General features: G+C 35.3%; 1 protein-coding gene across 1 annotated transcript in view; it reads left to right on the top strand.

Moving 5' to 3' along the window:
* Nucleotides 1-6443: 6443 nt before the first annotated feature.
* Nucleotides 6444-25876, top strand: part of LOC136819694 (huntingtin-interacting protein 1-like) — a 33033-nt gene continuing 13600 nt past the window's right edge. The window contains exons 1-31 of the mRNA XM_067075935.1: nucleotides 6444-6570; nucleotides 7166-7372; nucleotides 7656-7712; nucleotides 7883-7963; nucleotides 8414-8490; nucleotides 9150-9211; nucleotides 9478-9563; nucleotides 9975-10029; nucleotides 10492-10625; nucleotides 11317-11417; nucleotides 12040-12112; nucleotides 12554-12595; nucleotides 13012-13062; nucleotides 13509-13569; nucleotides 13702-13790; nucleotides 14436-14483; nucleotides 14866-14913; nucleotides 15040-15096; nucleotides 15460-15507; nucleotides 15847-15915; nucleotides 16731-16778; nucleotides 18492-18560; nucleotides 18930-18977; nucleotides 19246-19314; nucleotides 20056-20103; nucleotides 20683-20752; nucleotides 21926-22105; nucleotides 22568-22675; nucleotides 23564-23635; nucleotides 24305-24375; nucleotides 25157-25261. Coding sequence (XP_066932036.1) covers nucleotides 6475-6570; nucleotides 7166-7372; nucleotides 7656-7712; nucleotides 7883-7963; nucleotides 8414-8490; nucleotides 9150-9211; nucleotides 9478-9563; nucleotides 9975-10029; nucleotides 10492-10625; nucleotides 11317-11417; nucleotides 12040-12112; nucleotides 12554-12595; nucleotides 13012-13062; nucleotides 13509-13569; nucleotides 13702-13790; nucleotides 14436-14483; nucleotides 14866-14913; nucleotides 15040-15096; nucleotides 15460-15507; nucleotides 15847-15915; nucleotides 16731-16778; nucleotides 18492-18560; nucleotides 18930-18977; nucleotides 19246-19314; nucleotides 20056-20103; nucleotides 20683-20752; nucleotides 21926-22105; nucleotides 22568-22675; nucleotides 23564-23635; nucleotides 24305-24375; nucleotides 25157-25261 — 2430 coding nt within the window. The 5' untranslated portion in view covers nucleotides 6444-6474. The remainder of the gene's footprint in view (nucleotides 6571-7165; nucleotides 7373-7655; nucleotides 7713-7882; nucleotides 7964-8413; nucleotides 8491-9149; nucleotides 9212-9477; nucleotides 9564-9974; nucleotides 10030-10491; nucleotides 10626-11316; nucleotides 11418-12039; nucleotides 12113-12553; nucleotides 12596-13011; nucleotides 13063-13508; nucleotides 13570-13701; nucleotides 13791-14435; nucleotides 14484-14865; nucleotides 14914-15039; nucleotides 15097-15459; nucleotides 15508-15846; nucleotides 15916-16730; nucleotides 16779-18491; nucleotides 18561-18929; nucleotides 18978-19245; nucleotides 19315-20055; nucleotides 20104-20682; nucleotides 20753-21925; nucleotides 22106-22567; nucleotides 22676-23563; nucleotides 23636-24304; nucleotides 24376-25156; nucleotides 25262-25876) is intronic.

Raw genomic sequence — 25876 nt, 5'->3', positions numbered from 1 at the left:
AATACTGAACGCACGTACTCTTAGGTGCCAAATAAACAGTCCCCCCCGTTTATTAAAATCTCAAAAATTCTCCAACCCTCCCTCCCCCGTTTATCTGGCACCTAAGAGTAATAATTGTAATGACACCACACTTTGTAATAAAAATCAACGCACTATGTAATACGAAAAGCTGACGCACTTTTAAATATCATCTGACGCACTTTGTAGTAGAGGAAATGTTCCATCTAAAACAAAAAACGTAAAATTAAAAGAAAAAAATATTTTCAAACTTCAAAAACAATAAAAGCAGGGCTCTCAGTTATGAAATGATGTAGGTTTAACTGTCTGACATGCCTAGGCATGAGTTAGAGAGGGGGGAGACCGGAGTGCACGGAGTTTACAGCCGTATGACGGTTTACAGAAAAATCGGCGGGGAGAGAGTTTCGAAGAAACTGGCAAACTCCTACCGGGCTGTTGTAAACTCTTTCCGAATTCGGCAAAAAAAAATGTTTGCGAATTTTCTTTTGCTTATGGCTTATTACTACTTGTTCTCAGACTATTAGTCTCTACCCGGTTAGCCCAGGGAAAATCTCGGAAAAGTCCGGAGAATCTTTAGTTGTGGGAGGATAAAGCAGATGAGATGGAGTTTTTATAAGATACTTTAATAATTGGTCATTTGATGTAATAAAAATGACGCGTTCTTTAGAAGAAGTAAAAAATTTGTTTTATTACTGGTTAACGACCAACCAAATTAAATAAGAGCTTGTAAAAACTCCATCTCGTCCCGGATAAAGTGGGATCTTATGCAAAACGACGGTAGCGTAATTGTCCTAGCGCTTTTTAGCGCTTGCCAGCAAAGTATCTTAGAACATTAATTTCAGTGTACCTCGATCGAAGTCATTTTACTGTAAATTATTTCGATTTATTACCCAATAACGACTAGAAGCTACTTCCCTCAAAAAACGTTGTTTAATTTTACAACTTTTTTTAGGTTTTTGAGAATCCATCCAACTTTTTTGACTAAATGATATTTCATAGTAACATGGAACATGGAACATCTAATCACTGAGCCTTTTCTAAAACTAACAGAAAGAAAATAATGCTCCCGACGGTAGACATCACAATCTGATGCTCTCCTTACGATTTTCGGTGAAGAAAAAAAGGCGCTGGAAGTAGCTTCTAGTCGGTTATTTTCCTTTTCTATCACGCGCGCTGAATATTTAATTAGTGTTTACATTATTTGATTGACAGTTTTATTATAAGGTTATAAGTAATAAATAACCGACTAGTTTACTAGTCTACCAATAGTGGTATTTGATAAGTTGTAAACAAAGCAGTGCGAACAATGTTTGAAAAGTGAAGATCCAAAAATGACAAGAGGAAACAGGAAAAAGGTCATCCATAATCAGCTTGAAAAAACGTAATGTATATTTACTCATACTGTAATTAAGGATTGAAATAATGCATATTTACTAATATTNTCGATGACGAATCGGTATACTTGATTGAAATACTAGCTCAATAATGAATCAACGAAGGATCGATACTCAAGACTTTTTAATGGCTGAATCTTCCATCGATCTCCTATCCAGATCGTTAAGTAATCCATCGATCACATATCGATCCGTCATCGAGTCGTTCCGATGATCGATCCTATCGAGCGCGGGGGTCTGGATTATATTCGATTGGTTTGACAATCGAAATTTTCAATTGTTTATAGAGCTACTGCACTGTTACGACTTGGAATCAGATCGGGGGACACTTATATACCGTGAGATTGAGTAAGTTGCATCAGTGCGTGGAGGCTAACATGCATAGTCCTCAAATGAAAGAACTGGCTGGTCATTAAAATACAAAAATAAATCAAAACAACCAGTATGGATTTTGTGTAACTAACGCCGAAGTTCTTCGGCGTACAACTGAAACGTTTTTGGCGCATTGGCGTAAGGGTACTTACAAAGATTGTTTGATTTTCAGTTGGCGTATAGTAATAATTCCAGCTCGGCGTGAATGACTCCATAATCCATCCATTTTTAGCTTCCATTTGCATTTGGCTAAATTTGCTTTCGCTCGCTTGCGCTCACGTCAATTTATTAATTATGTTGGCGCATGCGCCTCTTTTCCCATTTTGCACCCTTATTGAAAAATTGAATGTTGGTACAAAAGAAATTTTGCTTGGCGTGAGGCTTGCTGCACGGAAAAATATCTTCGGCGCAAGATTTCGTGGAATCCATACTGGCAAAACAAAAATGGTAGAGTAGAGCTGCGAGCAGAGCTGCGTAGTCGTATTTTAATGACCAGTCAGGTCATTCAATTGAGGGCTATGCATGTTAACCTCCACTGATGCAAGTTACCCAATCTCAGCACGGTAATCATTCTTTCTCAGTCAGGAAATAAACGTCAGGAATAGACCTTTTTTTAAAGAGGCAGCCATGCATGTTGCATATTTATTTACTCCAGCATAAAAACAATGATACAGCCATGCATAATTGCTGTATCATACATATTTTAAAAATTATGCATGGCTGTATCATTGTTTTTATGCTGGAGTACATAATTATTCAACATGGCTGCCTCTTAAAAAAAAGGTACCTATTTCAGTTAGGAACATTTGGCGAGTTCCTGTACGCAGCCTCAATCAAAAAAATCATAACCACACTCAAAAAAAAATTGTGTTTGTGTCTTTTTTACCGTTTTTTGCCTAGATGAAATAACAAACATAGTAAGTATAAGCAGACTGTGCCTTTAATTGGCTGTAAAAAAATTATGCGTCGGTAAAAATTTCTTCAACTTTCAACAATGATAAAACACACCTATTTAAAAAAAATTAACCATACATTTTTCATCTTTCTACTTCTTCATCTTCCATGAAGCTCTCAAAGTTAAATAGAATTAAGCACATAAAATATTCTTATAATTGTGAAATGTTGTTCGCGCTTTCGCTACGGTGGAGTGCATGACGTAACTCACGCGGCAACAAACTCGCCTTCTGTTGGCTGGTCATATTGGCAGTTTTGGCGTTACCACCCTCGAAGCAGTGGGCGCCTTCCTCATTCCACAACTCTGTCCGACACCATTTTAAATGAGTTAACAATAGACCCAAAAGGGCGCCCTCATCAAGAAAGATCATTTGCTTTGGTCTCCGGCTTTGGGAAGCAGTAATGTTTTCGATTGTTTTCGATGGAAAATGGTAAGAAACTTAAGTTTACAAGTGTCATTCAGTTTTTGCTGGCTGATAGAATGGCAGGATCCTGGATGGTTTCCCTAACTGTATTTGTTGAGATTTAGACAGTTTTAGTTCCAGACAATCTCAATCGAACGCAATCGACAATCGAACCAGTAGAACCAAATCGAACGCAATCGACAGATTGAAATTCGATTGTCGAACGCAATCGAGTCTAAATCGAATATTACCGCAATTTTCAGATTCGATTGACATTCGATTGCGTTCTATTGATGTTCGATTGCTTTCGATTGAGATCGTCTGGAGCTGATTGTCTATTTTTTGCTGCCATCTTTGTTTTGACGGTTAGAAAGCAGTATGGTCCAATCAACAATACGCTTCCGAACCGGGCGACGTTTCCCGACAACAACGCCAATCAACAGTTACATCAAAATGCCTCGAAAATGTCAATATGAAAATTGCGTAATCAGAGAACGTATGTCTCGCTCATTATAAAAAGGCCGACACAAACTTTCAATAATTGGATTGTAACATCGAGTTAAGTCTCTTTTGTTAAGTCACCAGGGGGTAAATAAAACAGACCTTGATACATTTATCGTAGTTTCAACTTGACGATTCGTTTAAAACTCAGCCTCCTAAATATTTGGGGTAGGTAAAATATGTACAAAGAAATTCATACTTTTCCAACCCGGCGAATCTTTTAAAAAAGAAGCGAACAATAAAAGCTACAATAAAATATGCTGTAAGTTGGTCTAATGTCGACATCCTTCTTCTAATCCCGACACCCTTCTTTAGAGATAGGAATAGTAGAAAGGTCGGAATCGCTTATTGAAACTATATTTCTTTGCTTAGCGACCAGGGAGGAAAAAATCTTTTGTCTATCAGTGATTTTGACCTTACCATTATTCCTATCTCTAAAACTGGATGTCGGAATTAGAAGAGGGATGTCGACGTTAGACCAACTTACGGTAATTACCCTTTCCAAATAAACCTCTTTGGTGGCGAGCGTAGTCTACTCTGACGTAATTGTAAAATTTATGTGATGGGAGTTTGACATAGTAATGTAATGTTGTTTGGGGAATTATGAAGTTCTCTGGAATTTTGATCGCATTTATTCAAGTTGATTTTTTATGACTTCTAATGGTACTTTTTATAACGAGTTTGATTACTCTGTTCTCACACTTATGTCTTTTTTTTTGCGCGTCCTTTACCGTGATTACTTTTATTTATATTTTTAAAGACAGGTAAGAAGGCATATTGATGTAACTGATCAACAACAACAATCGAACCAGTCGAACAACAATCAAACCAATCGAATATTACCCAGAATTTTGACGTTCGATTGAGATTCGATTGCGTTCGACAATCGAATTTCAATCAGTCGATTGCATTCGATTTGGTTCGACTGGTTTGATCGTCAATTCTGTTCAATTGAGATCGTCTGGTTAGTTAGGTTGCCTTCTCTTAAAAATACTTACTTTAAATATAATATAGCTAGCTAGATGGGATTTGTCCTTTTATACTAATTCTTAATCATTTGTTATGAATTATTGTTTGTTTATTACCGTCAACTGCTCTAACTTGTTGGGACTTATCTGACAAAACATGGGATGGCAATTCGCCCACCATTTTGCCAAACCTCCAAAATCATCTGATTTGACTTAATGAACGGCGTATTAAAAAATATACAATTTCTCTTTCGCACAGTGTAGACTTTTAAATCGAAATATGAAAAACAACAGTCCCCATGTTTCGACCAATCGCCCCAAGTTAGAGCAGTTGACTATGGTATAGGGGTGTTACTTTCATCATAAGTTTGGGGAAAATAGGTTGGCGCCTCCTGAGAGATAAACGAAGTAAAGAAAAGACAGATTCAATAATAGGAAAGACAGAAAATGTAGGGAGGACTTCTTAATGCAATGTTGCAACTTTTCTGTCTGTAGACAGATTTCTGTCCAGTCAGCAGCTTTGTAAATACTGTGTGTTTCCATTCCAAGAAATGACGCGCAAGTCATCGATAATGCAAGAAATCAACAAAAAAGAAACTAATAAAAGATCAAAGAGAAAAGCCGTGGGAAAAAATGATTATTTGTGAATCTTGCTCATTTTCCTGTGGTATATAAAACTCCCCGAATCGGCAAACATGAAGAAATAGAAGACAAACTAAAAATTCACCCCATCAAAAACTAGGGTGAACTTCATGATACACTGCAATCTCATTGGTTGAAATTTAAAAAAGACTTTCCGATAGGGCGAATTACGCAAGCCACTGAGAAAATACATTGACAGACGTATTCCCCATGCAATGTTTATATAATCGAAATCTGTACATTAAAAAAAAAAGTGGTTTCTTCTTCTCATTTTATTGGAATAGAAAATAGAAGAAGTCTAGCCTAGCCTAATTGTTAGCTGTCATGGGGTATAAAAAGAATGTGAGAGCTTATTTGTATCAAAAACAAAATACACAGTATTTACCAAGCTGCCAGTCGAGATTGAGAGTTGAGGACAAACACAAACATCTCCCAATAGAAGAGGTGTTTTAGTCAAATGACCAACTAATACGCTGTTGATTGGTCTCATCCCAAATCCAGATTAGTCACAAAATCAACCATTTACTATCTTTCTCACTTTCTGATTTGAATGACTGGTGCTGCGATAAGGTGTCAGAGGGAACCCCTTGACAGTTTTCTATCAGGAGCACATGCGTCAAATTTTGAAAATGATTTTAATTGTTTAGTTGTTTAATCAAAAGTAAAATGGCTGTATTGTTTGTTTTCAAATAATGTTTTTATCTTACTGCCGTTCAAAACAAAAAATTATTCTGAGAATCTGAAAGTTTATGAAGCAATTCTACAGTGAAGAAAATGGAAAACTTAAAGAAGAAAACCATCTATTTTAAAATCATATTGAGAAAATAATGCAAGACCACAATCATTGTATGGTACATTTCCGTTGTCAAAATTAGCTCAATATGGGTTATATCATGTTTTTTATTAAAGGAGCTATGATCATTCTCTCAATATTTTTTCACTTTGAGATTAAGGGGTGTGGGTGGGTTGGTTGGTTGTTTTTTTTTAATGAAAAGTCTTATGGATACAGACGATTTTGGTCAACCAGACTGTAAATCAAAACAACAAAATAAAAAAGTTTTGTGGTTTGGATATATAGACTACTATATAAATTATTGGTTTGGATAGGACAAAACCATTGGGAAATTTTGATTTTTGGACAAATTCAAGTTTTCCTATTTTTGATCAATTCATTATTCATTTCACCTCCATCAAGCAAGTAACAAAATCTAAATTATAATAATGGCATCCACACAAGAGCATTCATTAAGACTACGTCTTGATAAGAGGAAAGGCACCATGTCTGAAGTTGAGATGGCTCAATTTCAAAAACAACAAGTAAGAAGTTTTAAAACATTCTTCTAAAGAGCTCATATTTTTCAAAGGTTAAAGATCCAATATATTGGACTAGTTGTAATAATAGTATAGACCTTTTCGTAAATTACGTCTCATACATCACTTGCCTCGTATTAAACAATTACCATGGTGATTATATGTCTCTTGAGATATTAAATGATTTTTTTATGAATATGAACTTTTAATAAAAGCTGCTGGGAGTTGATCACCATGGCAATAATTTCAAAACGAGGCAAGTGATGATCGTAACGTAATTTATGAAAAGGTCTATTGGACAGCAATGACAGATAAATAGTGGCTTAAACTGGCTTTTTTACTAATACCTTTCTTTAATAAGTTTAATTCTGGTTAATATTCATGCCATGTTTTTATCAAGAATGCTTTTAGCAATGCATTACAATCAATTTTTCATTCTAAAACTCATATTCATTTTTGCTTATCTACAAACATTTTTACATTTTACATTTAAAACAACTAAAAACTAATCCCTATTATTCTTGGTTAATATATAATTTTATAAATACTGATTTTGAGCTAACATTAACAAAATGCCTTTATGCTTTTTCCTTACATTAAGGCTGAATGCATTGCAAAAGCCATCAAAAACGAAGAAGTACCAGCAAAAGAGAAACACGTGAGGCGAACCATCATAGGAACATGGCAAGAACGAGGAAACTCAATGTTTTGGGCTGTCCTCGGAAAACAACCATTGCCAACTCAACCACTGATGTGTTGGAAAGCAATGACTGTCTTGCACAAAATTTTGAGAGAAGGGCATCCCAATGTAATTTTATATTTTGATTTTTTTTAGAAAGTTTTAACCAATATGTAGGAAATTATTGATGTCTATCGCAAGCTATGGTGGAAACTAATGAAATGCTCAATGTCAGCCACAATAGTGTATTAGAATTGAAAAACATATGTATATATAGCTTTCTATAAGTTTTGTTTAGACACCCTTCACCGTCTTTAATAGTGCTTTCTCTTAGTTCTATTTAGACCTTCAGCCTTTTCCTATCTTTTAAGTTTTATTAATATTTATTATTTTTATTATTGTCTCTTTTTAGGTAATCAAAGATTCTTATGTATATAGAAAAACATTGAGAGATTTATTCAGTGTATATGTAAGTTCCCATTTTTAACAATCACAAGGATCAATATAAAATTGCAATTTGTCAAGCTCGAACCTATTAAGAATGGGTACCCTTTATTATGAACTAGTAAATTACATGTTATTTTAAATTTTAGAATTTTATATTAAAAGTAATTTTTTGTTTTGTTTTATTTTATATAGAGGTTTCAAGGAGGACCCTATGGACCATTGATATGTGAATACTTGAAAATTATGCAATCCAAGCTTGAAATGCACCATAAGGTATGTCATTCCCTCTTAAGAATGTTTGTGAAATGAAGATTGTATTCATGATATTTTCAAAGCACGAAATATCGATTTCAAGTGGGTTGTACATGTCTTGAAAATTATGATTTTTGGGTCGGACAAGGAAAAATCAGTCGGACAAATTTGGTTTGAACAATGTCGGATGTCCGACTGTTATTTCAAGCCCGGCTGGATATTTATTTTGTAAAGATTTCTGCGGAAACACTACAGTTTCTGCCAGTAGTTCCAAATTTTCAAAAATTTCTTGGCTACTTGGAAAAACTGGGGGTGTCTTCATTAAAAACATTACGTCGTGAATATCATGAATTATAATAATATCAAACTCCACCTAATATAAGTTGTCCTGACCATGAAAAAGTCAATTTATTTTCTTGATTCAAGAACTGACTTTCAAAAGTTTCAATTAATTGAACATTTTTTATACAGTATCCAGGTGTGCCAGGCTCACTGAACTCAAGTGTTGATCATCCAATCAAAATACCAGAACGTGACATCAATGATGTGTATGTATTAATTGAAATAATGTTCAATATAATTTTAGTTGAAAATTCCAGTGCTAAAGTACAAAGTTTGTGCTACCCTTTTTAAAGAGTACTGCAGTGAAGGTCGGTCTCCACTTGCGCGCGCTGCGATCACACCTTTTGGCTTTGATCTTTTTTGCTTGGAAAATAGATTGTCATAAAAATGTAGTATGCGCTGGAAAAAAAAAATTGAACACATTTCAACTTTTTTCAACCCTTACTTTTAGATGGCACCAACGGAATTTCTTCAATTTTTTTTACCAATAGGGCGGAAGCTTTGCTCGAAAAAGTGCGATTGAAGCGCGCGCAAGTGGAGACCAGCCTTGAGACTGTATTTATATTTTTGACAAGCTTTTTAGTTCGATTCTATACCTTTTGAACACACACTTTAATGATAAACTCTTCATTTTGTTCCTGAGCAATTCTTTTGAACTCCTATCTTCTGACTAATATAGGATAAAAGCAAGTCCGAGAAAATTCATCATGCCAAGATGAAATTTTTTATTTAAAAACAGCTATATTTCGTATAGTATCATATAAATCATTCAGGCAAATGATTTCTGTAAAACAAAGTTGGGCTTAAAATAATTCTCTGTATGAAATTAAATTCATTGTGTTGATAAAAATATCCCTTTATTAAGGTTCACTTTTGCTGTGGAATCGTTGGACTATCAAGATTTGCTTCTTTCTCTCGAAGAAAACGGTATGTTTAATATTTTGTTTCTATTATCAAAATTTGTCTTGATTGACCTGGATAAAGATTTTTTGAACAATTTGTGATTTTTGTTTGAGTTTGATACTACAAGTGATATTAAACTCACAATCTTGATAACACCTTCACTGCCAAGCTCTTTTTATAAATCGAAGATTTATGTGGACTTAGTTTTGCTTTAAATGTAATTGTGTATACCAACCGACCGCAATCTCAATATACTCGTATTTCAACACAATTCTTGAATTTTCTTTCAGTTTTCAAGACTTTAGACAAATCAAAAAACACATCACAAATTGCAAGCTTTCAATGTAGAATTGCTGCTCTTGTTCCAATACTAAAGGTGAATATTGGTCGTTACTACTATTGTACAATGGCCCATTCCATTTTGTATCCATACGGGAGGGGGGGGGCGTGGGCGAACATTTCAAGGGGGTAATACGAAAGTTTTATTTTTTATTTTTCCAGCGGGTAAAATGTTTTTCTTAAACTTCCAGGTGTAAAAGACTGATTTAAGTCCATCCACCCTCACTTTAAGGCCTAAAAAAGAATTTTTTCAAGTTTTTTTGTGCAAATTTTGCTGATTTCCAGGTGGTATCCACACATCTTCAAGAATTATTTTTGGTTTGAAAATGTTCGTCCACCTCCATGTATGTATGGAAAATAAATTGAACAGCCTAATACTTACAAAGCAGCGGCTGTTTTTTTCACTGATCAGAACAAAAGTATAACTTTTTTATTTTCATTCTAATAGGAATGTAGTGGGATGTATGATGTTTTGGTCCTTGTTTTAACAAAACTTCACAAGAGTAAGCTTTTTTGATTAGACTTTGATGTCAAAGAAGTATTGCAACTTTTCTGTTTGTAGATATAAACATATTGTCTAGTTGGTGTGTGAAATCTTGATTTTGTGTTAAATCTTGATTTCGTTCTGTCAATATAGAAGAATTTCCTTGAAATTTAAACACTTTAAAAGCTAAGCTTTTTTGATGATTTCAATCAAGATTTACAAGTCCTCTAGCAAACCAAAACCTTTACTCTTTTGTGCTTAATTGTAATGGAATTTTTCTGAAAAAGTGCCAAAACCTTTATTTTCCTAGGATTTTTTGGGAAACTCACCCCAAAATCACTTAATATTGACCCTACATTTTATGGATTTTCTCCCAAAGTACCAACCCCTGCTCATTCCACCCACCCCTGCTCATTCCACCCACCCCTACAATTAAGCACAAAAGCGTAGTTTATATTATTGAAAATTTGTTGTTTTCTAGATTTACCTCCTGATTCTTTGGATGGACACAGAGACCGTTTTAATCTACAACACAGAAGACTTCGAACATTTTGTTTTGAATCTTCCAACCTTCAATATATCACCAATCTTACGAGCATCCCAAGTATACCAGAGGTAATTAGCCATTTGAATTCAGAAAATTTCAAGAATTTATAGCTGTTTTGCCAGGGCCCGCGCCACGATTTTGAAAGTGAGGGGGCCAACAAAAATATACTAACTAACGATTTTGACCTGTCTTATTTGGCTAAAACAGCTTCCTTTTTGTTCTGATTTTCTGAAAGAAAACTGTTAAGTTTGTTTGTTTAAAACAAAATAGTATCATTAAACTTATTTAAGTGTCCATCTGTCCCCTTTTAGAAAGGTTCTAATGTTTTTATTGGGACGCGCACAGAAAAGAAAAAAATAATTAGGTTAGGAGAATTTTTTTATTTTGCTTTGCAAAAAAGTGGGGGGGGGCATGGCCCCCGGCCCCCCGGTGGCGCGGGCCCTGTTTGCTGACACTTGTATTTTATGCATCCCCCTGTATAAAGGAGAAGAGGTCATGATCAAAATGAAAATCACAAAAGGGTGTAGAACGAAAGAAAATCTTTTGCAAAATGGAAAGGTCTTCATAAAAAACGTGGTTAATCTATAAGGGGCAATCTTCTAAGTTTAACCATCATTTTTGTTTCTTGTTCTGTAAAAGGGTTTTCTAAATGTTTGTTCTTTTGTTGTTTTTTATGTTTTTATGTTGGGCTACAACTCATTCATTTTTAAAACCATTACTGACCATTTTAAAAATTGTCCTCAAACTCTTTTACTTAAGAGTCCACCAGACTTTCTCTTACACAAGTATCAACCAAGACGTAAAGAAGCTCCCAAGGAAGAACCAAAACCTGTTCCAATCACTCCACAAATTGATGAAAGGTATAGAAGTCATTTTATAAATATGGTACTATTTTTTAGCATGTATGCGACTTCGTCTGTATCTTCAAGAGATCAAGACTTTTCTTTGACACTGAAAAGAAAAATTGAATAATTTTTTAAAGTCTATTTTATAAGTAATCTTGGAGGGCTGGAGCTCTTAAGGATTTTGCGGATTTTGCAGATTTTGCAGATTTCAACCAAAATGTTGCTCATGGGTTTTGAGCCAAAAATGCCTATTATCTTCAAATTTTTTGGCTTTTTATCATATTTTACATCAAAAATATCTCAAATCAGGTAATTGAATACCATTGTTACACATTGTAATGCTAAAACAATGCTTTTTCAGTTTACGCCATTAAAGAGTAAAAAGATTACTTCATTCTTCTTCATTTAATGTTTATTTTCAAAAAGTGTTGTAATTATTCTTCTCAAATATCATAGGGCCCTCTGCATTATCTTTTCAACGACTATGATTGGTTGGAATTAAAATTGCATGCAAAGCAATAGCGGACTTTACGTTTAAGTTTAAGATTTATTTCAAGCTAAAGATTCATAATTTGAATTCAATTAGAAATGCTGAGATTAGGAAAAGGTTTATCTCCAAATCGCTTTCATTTTTTAGGGACATGTTGATAGAACAATTGATGAGAGAAATCGAAGAGCTTCGACAACAGTTAGCTTATACAGAGAACCAGGTACGAAGAATTTATACTTCGCCACTATTTCTTCAATCACACAACAAAATTTATTTTTCAAGTGTCTATCTACAGTTAGACGACTGGGCCCTGTTGTTCAAAAGTGGATTAACGGCTGATTAGCTTAATTTTCGATTAAATCTCGATTAGCGCCGACTAGCACAGAATGTCGGTTGTTCGAAAAAAATTAGGCTTAAATCTGGATTAAATCCTAATTAAATCGGCCAAATTTTAATCCTGCTCTGACAGGATTAGCTTTTTCCTACAAAAAAAGTGAAGTCGCTGCATTAAAGTGAGAACTTCGAACAAAAAAAGATTTTCGAATGTTTTGGAAACATCCGAAAAGTGACGTCAAGATTAAGATTTTTGAAAACACAGGCAAAATATCCCTGTTGCCTTTACCAAGTGCTTATTACTAACAAACCTTTTAATTCATCACAGGCTAAAGAAATGGAAGACAGTTTGAGAACTCAAATAATGAAGGTAAAGCTAGCTCGAGTTTTTTTAATCACATTCAAACACATTAGCACATTATTTTTCGATTTAATGGGCCATTCTATTTTATATCCATTCAGGGGGGTGGATGAGCATTCTAGGGGGGGGGGGTAATTCGAGCAAAATTTCCAGATGGTAAAAGACTAATTTTGGTTTGTGCACCGTCACTTTAAGGTATGAAAAAGTTTTTGCAAGGTTTTTTTTCCATTTTCAAGGGGGTATCCACACCTGTCCAGGAAATATTATTTACTTCCAAAGGTTCGTTCATACCCCACCCTCTGCATTGATGGAATGGTCCAATATACTAAGACTGTAAGCTTTTTAGGAAATAAGAAATGTAGAAAACCTACCTTGTTTGTCGTTATTGGCTCGTCGTAATACCTTTTTTTCTTGCTTACGTTTAGTTACAAGATGATCTTCGACGAATGGAAGAATTTGCGAGACAATTGAAAGAGGTATGTTTTGAATAGGTTGACTTGTTCTAAAAACTAGTGCAATATTGATTTCTATGCCAGGAATACTAGACTATTTCACTCCAGTAATCAGGTTTGACCTGAGATGAACAACATCACCATCTATGATGCCACAAGGGATGCTAAGGACACTGTGCGTTTCGATATTCAACGACATCGTCATCAAGAAACACTGTGTGAACGTCAAAATTTGAAACAAAAAAAAATCGTTACATTTAAGTAAAACAGTTCGAAATGGTTTCGCTCCACTTTTTTCATCTGAGTGTAACTGCTCCTTTTTGTTACTCCGAAATGTTCCGAAATTACTATGGACACTTCCTATCCGTGTAAAATGCCATACCGGAACGATACGAAAATGTAACGGCTGAACGTGGACTTACCATATTTTGCCAAAACTATACTAAACTATTATTTTATTACCTTTTTAGGAGAACGCCTTTTTGAAAGAGCAAGTTGAAACTGCACCAAAAGAAGATTTAGATGCACAAGGTTTGATTGTTGTTCTTTCTGTCTATTTTATTCAACTCCAACTTCCTTTCCCAATTATCATTTGATAGTTTTTCGAAGATTTACAATAGTTTTAAAGAAAATAAGATGAAAATTTATCTTTATTCACTTCAGCGAAAGCAAGAGATGCAGATGAGAAGTTTAACAAGTTGAAATTGATGTATGGAAAGATGAGACAAGATCACATCGACCTCCTCAGAAAGGTAAAGAATATTGTCACTCAAAAATGTATATCATTTCAGTTTTGTATCCAGATGGGATACACTTTTGCAGGGGTTAAAATTTCGCTGAAACTTATTTTCGCGGCTGACACTTTTTCAAATTATTTCGTGGGAACTTAAATTCGCGAAATCCGCGTAACCAAAGTAATAAAAGAGCAGATTTTAGGGATTTTCATAGATAATTATTGCGTGTGTAATAAAATCTTGTATTTTACACGTACAACTTCTCGCGGAGAAGCTTTTGAACATTAAACGTCTCTGCTATCTTACTATACATATGCATATGTACAAACCTTTTAGATCAATTTCAAGGAAATTTTATTTCAGTAACACATGAAATCGGATATTCTAAAGTTGAAAAGTTTGAAAGAATTAATTCGTTGTGACATTGACCTACCTGGACGCTGGAGGTCCTATAAATTAACTCCTGACCTGTTTTTGTCTGTTGCTTTTCTGCAATTTGGCTCGTTCAATTTTTTTATTTTTGCACAAAGTGTATAACCATAAACCCTCGAATGTGGTGGAGCTCAAAACTGCGGAAAAATAAGCTTGCTGCGGTCTCCAGATGTTCCGAAAGAAAACACCTTTTTTCTCTAAATCACAGAATTTTTGTTTCTTTTTCCGCAGAACGGTGAAAACAAAACGAAATTCGAGGATGCAGAAAGAAAACTCAAGGTAAGAATCCATCTCTCGAGCCGACTGATGATCGAAATATCGATTGACATCAAATGAGTAATATTTCTCAGTACAGCCTTCACTAACCGGTCATTATTATATTACAGCTAGCTTTTGTTGTTTCGATCTCGAACAGGAATTTATAATTTTTTTCGAATTACAGAGGGGTTCGAATAGCTAAAAGTAAACGAAGGTTTCTTCTTGACGGGAACTATGACTTGGTTCGAATTTATAAACTAATTCGAAGTTCGAATCATTGAGAGCCTACTGTAATTTATACACTATAATTTAAAATGATAAAATGTATTTTGTTAGATTGTAATTTAATATCCAAGATGAGATATACATAGATTCAGTGAAATTTTTTATTTTTTATTTCAAGGAACTTGAAGGCAAAATGGCAGCCAAGGATGAAGAGATTTCAAATAAGGTAAAACTATTGTGTACTTTTGATAGGGAATACTTTTAAACTACGGTATTTTGAACTATTGAATTAAACTTTCCTTTGTTTATAATTGTTAATAAATGGTAATAGAATTGTTCTTTTCATCTATAGGAAAAAGAATTGGAAGAAATAATGAGGCAGATTGGAGAGCTCGAGAAAATAAATCAGGTATTCCACCATATAACTAAAAAAGGGTCCCTTTCATGGGAAATTTGCATCATTGACGTGAGCCGACATTGTTAGTTACCTTTCTAAGAAAATGGCCATATATTATTCTTTACTCTAGAGAAACTCTAGAGTGGCAGGAGATGCTTACTCAAGGTACTGCAGCTGATCTCAGACTTCGGTCTTCAGCTTATCGCTTCCTTTTGTGTCTTGTGCATTCCTTTTGTCATTTATTTTCTGAACTATTGTTATTGAACTATTGCTAGTTTGTATTTTCTTCAGTGTATATAACTTCTTTTGTGGTTGTCTTGTTTCTCAGATTTTTACTGTCAAGTAATTTGTTACGAACGTATTTCTCTTTTTAAGGATTTGAAAATCAATTTCGACCAATCAGATGAAGGAAGACAAAATGAGGTAATAGTCAGCTCCTTTTTCTTGAAAAAAAAAATACGAATTTTTGGAGTATTCCAACGCTAAAATTGGATGTGAATTTTTTTGTCAATTTCCTGAAAGCTATCCCGCTGAAACAATAATAAGTCTCGTACAGTGTAGTCACCGTCATAGGCTCTAAAATGTCTCCTGAAGTCAAACAGGTTTTCTAGTCTCTTCAGTTAAAAATGCCTTAGAAACGTGTCTTCATTTACTTAACTCGGACACGCTTGCGTTCACCGTGCTTGTTCGTGTTGTAATCTCAAATTACTGGAAAACCCGCTGTATCCGATAGAACTAATTTTATTGTTTTATGTGTTACAGATTGGGGCTCTTTTTGGCAAAGTAGAAGATCTCAATAAATCACTTGCTGAATCTGAAAGACAACGGAAGGTACGTCAAACGACTCTGTAGAATCTCGTGTGTATTACGGATTTTAATAACCTGACCGGTGGTAAAGTATCCGGATACGGTGCGCAAGGTCATGGGTTCAATCCTCGGCCGGATCATACCAAAGACTTCTCCAGGGAGAAAGAGTGGCGCCTTCCCCTACCTTCGGATTGATAGCTATCGAAAAAGGAGCTTCTGGGTCGCCTCCGACTGCGGTCGCAGACTTACTATCTTGATAAATCCTGTTCTATCCCTCGAAGACCGAACTTAGCTATATTTTGATGCATAGACGGGTTTCAATGGTTTGATTTTGTGCGGTCAATAAATGCAAATAGACTCTATGGAGGAAAGTGAAAATCAATCAATTTTGGAAAGTATCAGTCCTTTCTCTTTGAGATTTAGAAATAGTATGCCTATATTACTACCTAAGTTTCTTTTCAAAAGTCCTACTAGAGGCTTCGTCACAAAAAAAAATATGCTTGCTTCCAGTCAATGTTATAATCTTTTTACCTCGAAAAAAACATTGGGCTTTAAGTCACGTGAGTAAATAAATGACGTATCTTGAAGCCCACCTTTGTCTGTTCAAATGTATGTATTTGTAGTTAGGACCTTTAATACATTTAACTCTCCCTACTTCGAACCTCTATTTGCCCCTTCAACTAGAAGTTACTATAAAATACTTTTTGTAATTCGAATCTTTTTGTAATTCGAAGATTTAGAAGAATTCTTTGTCCCTTGAATATAGAATTTGTATTTTTTGGAAAAATAGAGAGAGTGCCAATTGTCGTTTTATAGAGAATTTTCTTGTAATTCTCCAGGAAGCAGAAGAAAGGATGAACCAATTACGCCAACAACACCAAGATGAGGTAAAAGATTTGGCAAATTTTGTCGCAATAATATTGCTCAGCAAACTTTGGAAAGCTGGATAGCGATCTTAAAGGGGCCAAGATTTTGACGCTTGGCAAACTTTTTGATCTCTTAATATCTTTTGTTTTTGAAGGGGTTGACGGTTAAATCGAAATGCAGCAAAATTGTTTCTTTATTTCAAGCCTCTACAGACCATACTAAATCACAAATTTTTTGTTATTTTTCCACAAAATTCTATTTTAACCTGCATGGTGTCAACTCACAAATTGAAAATCAACTATTAGTTCTTCAGTTGGTAGCTAATGAAGTACTCAATGAAAAATAAATTGAAATCCAATAAAGTCTAAAGGTGCCTCTGAAAAGCGAAAAATAAGGAATTAAATTTTCCAATAGAGTTTAATCAAAAACATTCTGGTCTTGACAATATGGTCGCGTCAATCAATATTTTTTCAATTCAAATATTTTTGCTCTGTTTAGACAGAAAAAAAATCTCGTTTTTTAAGTGGGATATTATTTTCAAAAAAGACATCTGTTATTTTATGGGTTTTTTCATAATAAAGAGGCTGACTTGAAGTATACAAACTTATTTCGAATAGTTGGAAAAATATTGATATATTTTCACAAACTTTACGTAGTTCATAGTTTTGAAAATATTTAAGCATAAAGTTCACACTGTGAGAGCTGTTGTGTACAAAATATTTCAACGTTATGTTTTTCAACTTAATGTTTTTCTGTCTTTTAAAAAAAGTGATGAAAAAAACCTTAGCCTGTTGGCTTATTCAGGCTAGAAAAAGTACAAATGAATCAGCCTAATGCAACTGATTAATTCTACAAATATACAAAAAAATGATGGAATGTATGTATTTTGATTTTGTGGGTAGGATTCAGATAAAATCGGGTGTAACGCCTGTACATTCGGGAGTTTTTCCTAAAGTTGTACAGAAATATTTCGTTAGTACAAAACCCTTGGAATCTTTTTCGAAATGGTTTAATGTTCAGGTAAAATGTAAAAGATTTTGTATATTTATAAGATATTCATTACTTTTGACTTTTAAGGCCGGTCTTCACTTGCGCGCGCTTCGATCGCGCTTTTTCGAGCAAAGCTTCCACGCTATTGGTCAAAAGAAAAATGAAGCAACTCCATTGGCGCGAACTGACGTAACGGTTGAAAAAAGTTGAAATGTGTTCAACTTTTTTTTCAAGCGCGCGCTACATTTTTATGACGTAATCTTTTTTCCAAGCAAAAAGGATTGAAGCCCAAAAGTGCGATCGTAGCGCGCGCAAGTGGAAACCGGCCTTTACTACCTATTAAAATGCAAGGATTACTTTCATTTATCAGAAAAAGATAACAGCAATCTTATATAAAAAGTTGAAAAGAAAACAATTCTCTGATATTTCGTTAGTTTTTCTATTGCTGTATTCAAATTCTGTCCACTTCTTCTTTCAGTCTACACCACAATTAGTTTTATGGCGTGAGATGCTTAGGCAATTCGATCTGTCATAGCCAGGGTGTAGTATGCAGGTCTCAATATTTGCGAAATGAATACACACGTCTGCTCTGCCACCTAATCTCCTGAAAGAAGATAGTTGGACAAAAATCCTATGAATTTAACCTCAAATAAACAAATATATAAGTATGGCCAATTCGTTTCCCTAACATATCACGAGCTTCCTTTTCATGCTATGAAACAAAAAAATCTTGATTTTTATAGCTTTCAAAGTTGGAAGGTGAACTTGGTAATTTGAGAGAAGAAAAAGAAGGCCTATTGAGCTCCCAATCAGTAAGTTATGGTTCTTCGTTCTTTCCATGTATGTTTTTAGATAGAAACGTAGTACATACTCCTTCGAAGCCTAAATTAGCTGTTTGAACATCTTAACCTCCAGTAAGAGACGTGACCGGTTAGCTCACTCGGTAGAGCATTCGTCTTACAATCTAAGGGTTGTGTGTTCAATCCCCAGTCACTGCAAACTCAGCGGATGAGTAGCTTAGATTGGGTAATCTGATCTAGGCGGTAAGTTACAAGGAGTTGAGAAAAGGTATGGCGCTCCACCTCAGCATTTTCTTTCAGCAAATAGAAAAGGGGATAGACTCTCTCACTCCCGGGACCGCTGACAGCAGATCAATTTACTTATACCAATCAACATTTCAGGGAACACAAGATGAGCTCAGTAAACTCCAAGCACAATCATCGTCTGAGGTAAGATAAAACACTTTTAGATACACTGCAATACACAATATTAAACGTGACCGTTTCAGAAGAATCGATCCAAGTTTATTCTGGTCAAATTTTGTGCCACTAAATTGACGTCAGAAAAAAGTGATGCTTTTGGGTATCACTCAAACTCTGACCCCACTGAGTTCAAACCTCGTTGTATTCTTATAGCTATTTGTAATTGTTGGCTTAGTGAGATCTTTAAAACCTAGTTTGAAAAACTAATTTCGGAAAATCTCCCCACTATTTTTAGATGTCGAGACTTGGTGGTGAAATGCAAGAATTGCAAACATCAAAACAGAAACTTATGTCCGATAACGAGGTTCGGAATACCATTTTTTTCCATTATTAGTTTTCACAGGTTTTTATCACATTAGCAATTTATATAGCAATTTTAGCGTGATATGCTGTAGAAGTTAGTTCGAGGTCCTTAGTTTCTTGGTCTACCAATTGGCGGTAGAACCAATTCGCTGATTCTCATTGTAATGGAGGGAGGAGTAGGTGAACCTTAACTTTGGACAGAGGCCAGAACCAAAGAAGGGTACAAACGCTCACACAGCTTCACCATTGCAATGACTTTTACAAAATTATGTGACATTTCTTCTTATTTTCCTATCTTATACGTAATTTTGACCGATCAGATGTTTCCAAAAGACGTAATATTAGGAGGGAGTATGGAGAGAGACATCTCAGGAGGGGGGGGGGGTTGATTAGTGTTAACCAAGTTTTTAAGTTTTTTGCGATTGACAACTACTCGGATTTACACGTTGTTTTTTTTAAGAAAAACTAGTTTTACCAAGGCCTCCTTTTGGAGCCTTAAATGTTTCTTACTGTTTCTAAACTTTTTGACATAATCAGCCTTATGAAAGGCTGGATTGGAAGGTTCTTAAAAAAAACGAATTAAAAAATGTTATTTTCTCATTCTCAGCCTCAGCATGTTTCTTAGATGTTTCTTAGTTTTTAGACATTCTGAGCCTCATGTTTCTTAAAAGTGTGTTTCTTAAAAAAAAAACGTGTAGATGAATAAAAAGCCGTTTAGTGAACAATATTTTCTTTCATTTAGAAATTACAACAAGAGTTAGATCAACAACGCAACCAATATACAAACGAGGTAAACGAGTGTTTTTAACCGTCCTGCTAGAATAATCTCCAAGAAGTCGATTTTTAAAGATGTACCTTTTTTATGTAGCCAATTTATTTATTGTATTCATTGGGCTTTTCCATTAAAAACCATACAGGTTCGAACCTTTTCGAATCAAAAAAAATTATAGAAAATATATGGTTACCCCTTGGAAAATGGTAACATTTCCAAAAATACCCTTTGAAAGGTTCTTTTCATACCTTAAAATGAGGGTGGACGAAAATGAGGGTGGACGAACTAAAATCAGTCTTTTATCCACTGGAAATTTTAGAATAACTTTTTCCCTCCTTGGAAAAATGAAAAAAAACACCCCTTTTTCTCGGATTACCCTCTGGAAATGTTCGCCAACCCTCCTGTATGGATATAAAATGGAATGGTCCATTTGCTATTTCTTCATTTGAGGAGGCGCTCTCTTCCTTTCCAATCTTCTTGGGTTTACACAATATTCATGGAATTGCTAACTACCCAATGAAAAGCTGCTGGTATTTTATCAGCTCCCTTGAATGACGAGTCGTTTTTGGACAAAATTCTGTTTTTATTTCTTTGTAGACTGCATCATTACAACAAAATATCCAAAACATGATGGACGAGAAAAAGAAAGCGAAATTACAATTACTATGTTCGTAATTAGGGATGGTTTTTTGATCCCTTTTCTCCCAGATACCATTTTCTTCTCTTTTTGTATTATGTCACCTTGCTATCAGAGTATTAGCTGTTCTAGACGGCCTTCTTTTCGCCCTGCTTATTCTTATTCTTAAAGTTTCCAATCTTTTTCAAGCAAAGATTTTAACAGACAACTTTCTGCACATATAAAAGTCCCATTCTAACAACTAGAATTGTCAGGGAAAAGTCGTCCGTCTAAACTAGAGCCCACTACCGAATCTCTCTACAGTGACCCAAGTCTAATTGTGAACTACTAAAGGCCGGTTTCCACTTGCGCGCGCTGCCAACGCACTTTTTGACTTCAATCCTTTTTGCTTGGAAAAAAGATTACGTCATAAAAATGTAGCGCGCGCTGGAAAAAAAAGTTGAACACATTTCAACTTTTTTCAACCGTTACGTCAGATCGCGCCAATGGAGTTGCTTCATTTTTCTTTTGACCAATAGCGTTGAAGCTTTGCTCGACAAAGTGCGATCGAAGTGCGCGCAAGTGGAGACCGGCCTTAAAATAAAATTTAAACTCGCCACTTTTACCATATTCATGATATGCACCAGTGCAATGTCTTCTGACATTACGTCATGGAACCAATAGCTCATTGGTTGGAAGTGACGTAAAAGCAGTCAATACGTCACTTTCAACCAATCAGCTATTGGGTGGAACGGAAGACATTGCAATGGTGCATATCATTAATAGCACTACTAGTGAGCCATCTAGTATATCCTGTACACTCGTTCGCAAGCTTATGGACAACAATTTCGGACTAAAGAGTGTCCCGAAAAAAGGTCCTCTGTCAGACGACTTCTTTAAATGAAATGGTCTGGCACAGGGCTATATTTCGGGACACCCTATGGGGCTCTTCCAGAAAGACTTTGAATATAAGGGGGTGGATGGTATTACATTTTTTGGAAATTTACCCCCGAGCATTGTGACTTTTGACCCCGGACAAGCATCAGTTGACCCCTGGACATTCAAAATTACCCCCAAACAGAGCAAGTTTACCCCCCGACCAAGGTGAATTTCATAAATTTTTCACGGATTTTCTCTCCCCTCTACCCACATGTTTAAACATTTTCTGGAAGAGCCCATGGTTAGGTTCTCGATTGATTTTCCAATTTTTCTTTCTTATTACAGCCTCAACGGCGAAAGAGTGCGAACATTTGATTCAACAGACATTGAAGTTATTTACCAACCTTCATCACGAATCGGGCACCACTTGTTCACCTGAGTATCTGAAGTCACGTGTCGATGGCTTATCAAAGAAAGTTCAAGACACTACCATTGCTTACTCCACTTTCCATAATGACTACGAAGGTATATCATTGCATCAGCACATAAATTTAGAACACTGTGCATCATTAACTCCATTTCTCCCGTCCATTCTCAGTTACTCAGTTACATGAACGGGAGCTAGGCCGGATGGAAGCTTTTAGCTCTGTTATTCCAACATATTGGGCTATTCCAGAAATAGGCTATTCTGTCTCCCGTTTCGAGGAGGTATTTTTTGGAAAGGTGACTTCATTTTACTGACTGCTCTGGATTTTAGACTCGAAAAACCAGACTCTCTGGATTTTTTTCCAGAGCACCCTCGATGTTACGCCTTCGCAACATAGGGAGTATAGACTATTTCATCATGTTATTCTCAGAATACACCTATCCTACCATTATATTGTTAACGAAAATACTTGAAATTAAATTTTGATTACAAGTTTGTATTGGAATTTTCAGATATCATACTCTATATGTGTTTTATTCCTTGTTTTACTTTTTTTTCAGACGTTGTACCGGTTTTGAACTCCATGAACAAAACGTGCCAACGGATCAGTGACGTCATGATTAACGGAAAAGCAACGTCACACATGGCTACTCCTGAAGATTCCTCACGTAATTATATTTTAATTTTTTCTATTTGAAGACCCTTTAGGGAACTAATTTTTGCGGTATTTAATCTTTGCAGAACAGATTTTTGCAGTGCGAGGGTACTAAAATTGGCGCATTTTACGGAACCAATTTTCGCGGTTGACACCCAATTTTTGCCGAAATTCTTTCATTTTCCTATGGGTTTTTACAGATTGTAAGTAATAGATATAGTTAGATAGACACCTTAAAACGCGAAAACTAGTTCCTTTGAAAGTAGTTTCCAAAAAGTTTTTCTATTAAAATAAGTCCTTGTTTGTGACAATAAGCGACATGAGAGTTGACTTTTTTCTGGTCGAGCTACCTGGCAACCAGAAGCTTATCGGCAATTTTATAGTTTTATGTCTTTAAGGTTGGTATTTCTAGTTTTGTCTAGATTTTGTAGGTGCCACTTTATAATATGTTCATTTTCACATCCACAGTGTAAAAAAAGGCTTTTCCGTCCCAAAATTCTGCATAATTTACCAAAAGCTCAACAATATGTTCGAATTGTCTGTGTAATATCCATTCCGACGCGATACCTTGCTTTGATCACAGACCTTTTTTATACCCTGGGCAAAGTTTCTCAATCCCCGTCAAGGAAAATCTATGATCGAAGCTTATTTGAACGTGGTGCCCTAATGGTAGCAATACTCAATAGCGGTGTAAATGCATTGAGAGCACTAGATCTATTTTTCCTGGAATACTTTTGATGATGTAGCGCGGTTAAACGTTAATTTTCAACATAGCAATGACTTCTTTGCGGGTACCACTTTCCAAAAAAAACTTCGATCAAAGATGACGGATATAGCTCTTTCCAGGGTATATAAAGGTCAGTGGCTTTGACCACTTCATTCGTTAATACTTTTTGTACAGGTATGAAATCAGAATGTCAGAATGTCGGCTACGCAACACTTTCCTACTTAAAAGAATTCAAAGACAACGCAGGTATAAACAAGATATCTCTTCTCTCATAATTTTGAAATCAAAACCAAGATACATTTGACGCTCTACTATGTTCGATATGCTCCATTATTCGATAACATCGGAGTTCGCCTTCAACAAGAAGCTCTCATAAACTCTTTCTTTTAAGAACAATGAGGCTCAAAATCGCCAAAAAAAATAAGAACAGCCGAGCCTCGTCACGTTTACTGGTTATTGTTAAAAGAAAAGAGTGTAAACGATGCTCTATTATTCGATACGTTCCCTTATTCGATGAATAAACATCCAATTTCTTTTGAAAACAAATTTGTAGAAAGCGTCAACTGTATCTCTTTAAAGTGTTTGAACCCTCTTCAAACTGTACTTTTTTAATCAAAGAGCTAAATTAACAAGCAACTATGCTAGTGATCTGAAAATTCAAATTGTTTGCTTCCGTAAGTACTCTACGAGGGGGTAATCTAAAGAATCCTACATTTGCTAAAAATAGACAAAAAAACGACAAATTTCGCCGTCCACAGCCCCGACCCGGTTAGTATGTCCATCCCTACAAATCCATTCCTCTTTGTTTATTGCGCAGTTTAACTATACATATGGTTAAAAGAACGACAAATTGCGCATGCGTGGTATAATGCAGGTCGTTGTTTTTGATACTATTCTTCTTTTACACTTCTTTAGAACCAACAAGCGTGAAAACAACAGGCGATAAATTGGAAGATGAAATCAGCAAAATATTGAAAACAACCGAGGTATTACCTTAAGTGGATAAGTTTCCGCGAGCAGATATTTTCGCCAGACAATTTTTTTTTCAAAAATAATCTAATTAAATTTCGCGGGACTTATATTCGCGAATCGGTACCTTTTTCTACTAATTTTTATTCATTTTCTTAGAAGTTTTAGCGAAAAAAAAATAGGGCTTTTGGCAAAAATGCTGGTTTAAAATTTTTTTCGCGAGCATTAAATTTCGCGAATTCTCGGGAATATTCGCGAAATATATTCTTCACGTAAATTAACCCACTTTCACTTGTAACAAAGCTTGAAAAGGAGAAGAGGTACAGTATCATGCCAAAGAAAGACTCTCAAAAGGCAGCCAATACTCAAAGTTCGATATTTCGAATCCGGGATGATGGTGTTGTACGGGCCGTTTTGATTTTTACTTCGCTCTGTCCTACTTCGCTCTGTCTTGCATATTTTTAATGTATCGAAATGTGTCTAACTTTTAATAGGATAATGTGTGTAACGTCACAGGGAAACGAATCGCCTACTTCTTCTCATTTGAGCTTCCGCGTTTAAAAGAATCCATAGTAAAGATCGGAAAAAAAAATTTATTCCATTTTGAATACAATGGAATCTCCGTAACTCGAACCCGCACAAGAAGCACAAATTCGTTCGAATTAAGCAAACTTTGGAGCTATGGAGTAAGTTTTATAAGGCATTGTTAGATTAAGGGACAAAAAAAACTTTCGAGTTATTCACATTCGAGTTATAGAGGTTCGAGTTAAAGAGGCTGTACTGTATTTATAATCATAGGAATTGATATCCAAAGAATCGACCACAGAATCCAATGATAACATCGTGGATGAAGAGATGGCTGCCACTGAAAAATTGGTCACTGATGCTGCCTCCAGAATCGAGGTATCAAATATCTTCCTTGCAGTAGATGTATAAAACAAGCTTTTTTATCATGTTAGAGAAATTGTGTAACGCTAAGTTTCCCATGAGCACATTGTATGCAGTGTTAATTTGTTTTCTTCCGTCTCAGACAGATTTCCGTGCCAGCAAAGTATTTATCGTTTATTTATCGAGGCTTTGTCATCTTAAAGTTCTACAAAATTAACAAAATATGTGTCAATTTGCTGTCAAAGTTCTACAAAATTAACAAAAAATGTGTCAATTTGCTGTGTAAAATTCATTTTCCGTCTCGAAACTAAAAAGCTTGCTTTGCCCACTGTCTCATGGCGCGAAATTTCGTCAAAGCAGTAGTGATAAAAGAAAAATTCAAGCTTTTTAAAATATCAGAACTTCAAACTTTATTTAGGGCAGGCACTTGATCCGGGGGGGGAGGGGGTACTTGAGCAAAAAAGGGGAAGGGGACGTGCGGCTGGTCAGAGTATCTTTTTCACCTATATGAGTCCCAGCTAGGGCCGCAAAAACACCGAAATAGAAAAATCTGTCCCTTATAGGGTACGTTTTTGGGGGAATTTGAAAAGTGGGAAATTTCGAGAAAATTTTGGTATTTCATTTGGCAAA

Source organism: Clytia hemisphaerica, unplaced genomic scaffold (genome assembly GCF_902728285.1).
Source record: "Clytia hemisphaerica strain Z4C2 unplaced genomic scaffold, Clytia hemisphaerica genome assembly, whole genome shotgun sequence".
Taxonomy (NCBI): domain Eukaryota; kingdom Metazoa; phylum Cnidaria; class Hydrozoa; order Leptothecata; family Clytiidae; genus Clytia; species Clytia hemisphaerica.
This window is presented reverse-complemented; position numbering and strand designations above follow the sequence as displayed.